We start from the raw sequence: 3,012 nt of genomic DNA on the forward strand, positions 1-3,012 counted from the left end.
TTCAGTAAGAATAAAGTATTTTTTTAAAGTAACACACATAAACTATGATGGAAACATTTACCAAATAAATTCCTGAGTGTGCAAACAAAAACACATGATTTTGCCTCAACAGATGATGTGATTGGATAACTGGACTAAACATTGACTCGATCTCATCGCACTCCACCTCAAATGCTGTAATTAATTAATAATTCTGACATGCTGTACTCGCTCATTATATACATTTTGCAAATTTTGAACACAGAAAAAGTTACATAGTGCTGCTTTAAGTTAATGCCTTTCTTCATTTAGTATATAGGGGGAAATAGTCACAGTCTTCACCGGATGCAGCAACTTTTTATTATTTTATTACTGATACTTAGTTTCTCAGTAAGTGATGATTTTGTTCTCTTGAACACATTGAATGGAAACAGTGCTTTATTCGCAAATATTTTACGCAATATTCAAATTTTTCACACAAGTGTAATTCGCAACTTTGTACAGAAAACACATTGACGGAGCTTATCAAGTCCTTTGAAACACATGAGAAGTTTTGGTAATAAAACAATTCATAAGTCAAGGATGCAGAAGCTGCTTGGCACACACCACTGGCAGACATGTGCTGTTTGTGACTGGATTCACACGCGGTCGGTTCCCGGTCGTCCTGCGGCGTGAGGAGGCGGGTAGGATTTCCCAGCGGGTTTACTCGCACAGTTACAGCAGAGCATGATCCCGCCGATGAGGGTCAGAGCCGAGGCGCCCCAGCCCACGTACAGAGCCTTCCCGAACTCATATCTGTGTGCACACAACCAACACCAGCTCACATTAAACCACAGCACAGACACGAGAGGAACTACACACACAATGACAAAAGACACAGATTTTCAAGAAAATATAAATCAATAACAATATTCATAATTTTGGATGGATTAATATTTACTGATGTATTATTCGGCAATTAAGAATGAAGATATAAAGCCTCACAGCTGAATGATACATTCACTACATTCAGGGTTTTACTAGACTAAACTTCTGATGCTTACTTTGCATTTGTAGGAGTAAACGGATCGAAGAACTTCTTTCTTATGTTTTCTCCATACCAGCTGGTGGCGGCGAGAGCACAAACCCTTGTAGAAATAAGACCAGATCTGACATCAACATGCTGCATGTGAACAGACCCATTTTAATACTTTAATAACTTTGTTTACCAGAATTTGTTAAAGGGGACAGTTCACTCAAAATGAAAATTGTCATCATTTACTCAAGTTCAAAGCTTGTATGACTTTCTTTCTTCTGTTGAACACAAACGTAGACATTTTTGAGGAGTGTTGGTAACCAAACAGTGTCTGCTCCCTATTGACTTGCATAGTTTTTTTCTCTTATACTATGGAAGTCAGTGGGGACCAATTACTGGTTGCCAACATTCTTCAAAATATATTATTTTATGTATGAGAAAGAAACTCATACAGGTTTGGAACAACATGAAGGTGAGTAAATTATGACAAAATGGTGATTTTTGGCTGAAATATCACTTTAAGCTCAACACTGGCCTGGGTCTTCTCATCTCTGTTAGTTCTCCAAATTAAAAATTTGTAATTTCTTAATGAATATAAGCACTGTAAATAATGATCTTGGGTGCTTGTTAAATTTACTTCATTAAATGACTTAAAGCAATGCAATTTCTTGAACGTTTCTAATTTCTAAATTTAATTTGATTGTGTCCAATCTACTTAAATATGTCAAACTAAACTTATTTTTTAGCAGAAATAATTAAACTGGGCAGTGGATGTTTAGTTCCCAGCATGCTTTGCTTAAGGCTGGATCAGGAGAGTAATTGTTGAATTTAAGTGTTATCTGATGTGTTTTTGAGTAAAGGGAAAGACATATTAGTGTTTAATATTCAGTTATGTCTGACATTTGTGTTATGTTGAAGTTTTATGGTTACTGCGCTGAAGACTGGAGCGTGCGGTTGGGTTGTGAGCGGATACGTGAATTTGGGTTTTAATGCAGCATTAGTTGTGCTGAAGTCAATGCAGTGAAAAGTAACTTATTGTTCATTGCAGACATCTGTAGGCTACAGAAGCTATTTCAAACAAACACTGACAAATAAGACTTCATATTACCCACTTTTATAAGTAATTATAAGTAAATAATTAGTTGTGTAATTCATTGACAAATGTTAGGTAGACTTTACATAAGTTGTTTTAGTGTGTCGCAGCTGTTTTATCTTTACGCAACGCATCTGATGAAATCCACCCACACAAACCGAGTGTTAATGGTTGCCTCAGTTTTACTGAGCAGATTCTCTAGGTTTGCTTCTACAGAGAGTGAATAGCAACATATCTGCAATGATGAAGAGGGAGCCTCCAGCCACAGCCACTTTGTTCTTCTGTTCTTTGTTGTCAGACAGGCAGGTGGTGCACTTCATGCCGACAGCAGCGACCAGCAGACCAACACCGCACAGAAAGATTGAGGTGATCATGAAACCGCGAGCCGCCTGAACCTCTCCTGAGACACACACACACATATAACATCACATAACATAACAACATAACATAACATATAACATAGCATAACATACATAACTTAACGTATAACATCACATCACATAACATAACAACATATAACATAGCATAACATAACATAACAACATAACAAACATAATGACATAACAAACATAATGACATAACATAACAAACATAACATAACATAACATATAACATAACATAACATAACGTATAAAATAACATAACATATAACATAGCATAACATAACGTATAACATAACAACATAACATAACATATAACATAGCATAACATACATAACATAACGTATAACATCACATCACATAACATAACATAACATATAACATAGCATAACATAACATAACAACATAACAAACATAATGACAACATAACAAACATAACATAACATAACATATAACATAACATAACATAACATAACGTATAACATAACATAACGTATAAAATAACATAACATATAACATAGCATAACATAACGTATAACATAACA

The 3,012-nt window shown here is 35.2% G+C and overlaps 1 protein-coding gene across 1 annotated transcript in view; it reads right to left on the minus strand.

The window, feature by feature from the left end:
- Nucleotides 1–601: 601 nt before the first annotated feature.
- Nucleotides 602–3,012, minus strand: part of cldn1 (claudin 1) — a 6,257-nt gene continuing 3,846 nt past the window's right edge. Inside the window, exons 2-4 of the mRNA XM_016452599.1 lie at nucleotides 2,319–2,482; nucleotides 1,023–1,106; nucleotides 602–774 (exon numbers count right to left, since the gene is read on the minus strand). Coding sequence (XP_016308085.1) covers nucleotides 618–774; nucleotides 1,023–1,106; nucleotides 2,319–2,482 — 405 coding nt within the window. The 3' untranslated portion in view covers nucleotides 602–617. The remainder of the gene's footprint in view (nucleotides 775–1,022; nucleotides 1,107–2,318; nucleotides 2,483–3,012) is intronic.

This window comes from Sinocyclocheilus anshuiensis, unplaced genomic scaffold (assembly GCF_001515605.1).
Source record: "Sinocyclocheilus anshuiensis isolate Anshui unplaced genomic scaffold, SAMN03320099.WGS_v1.1 scaffold1152, whole genome shotgun sequence".
NCBI classification, from domain to species: Eukaryota; Metazoa; Chordata; class Actinopteri; order Cypriniformes; family Cyprinidae; genus Sinocyclocheilus; species Sinocyclocheilus anshuiensis.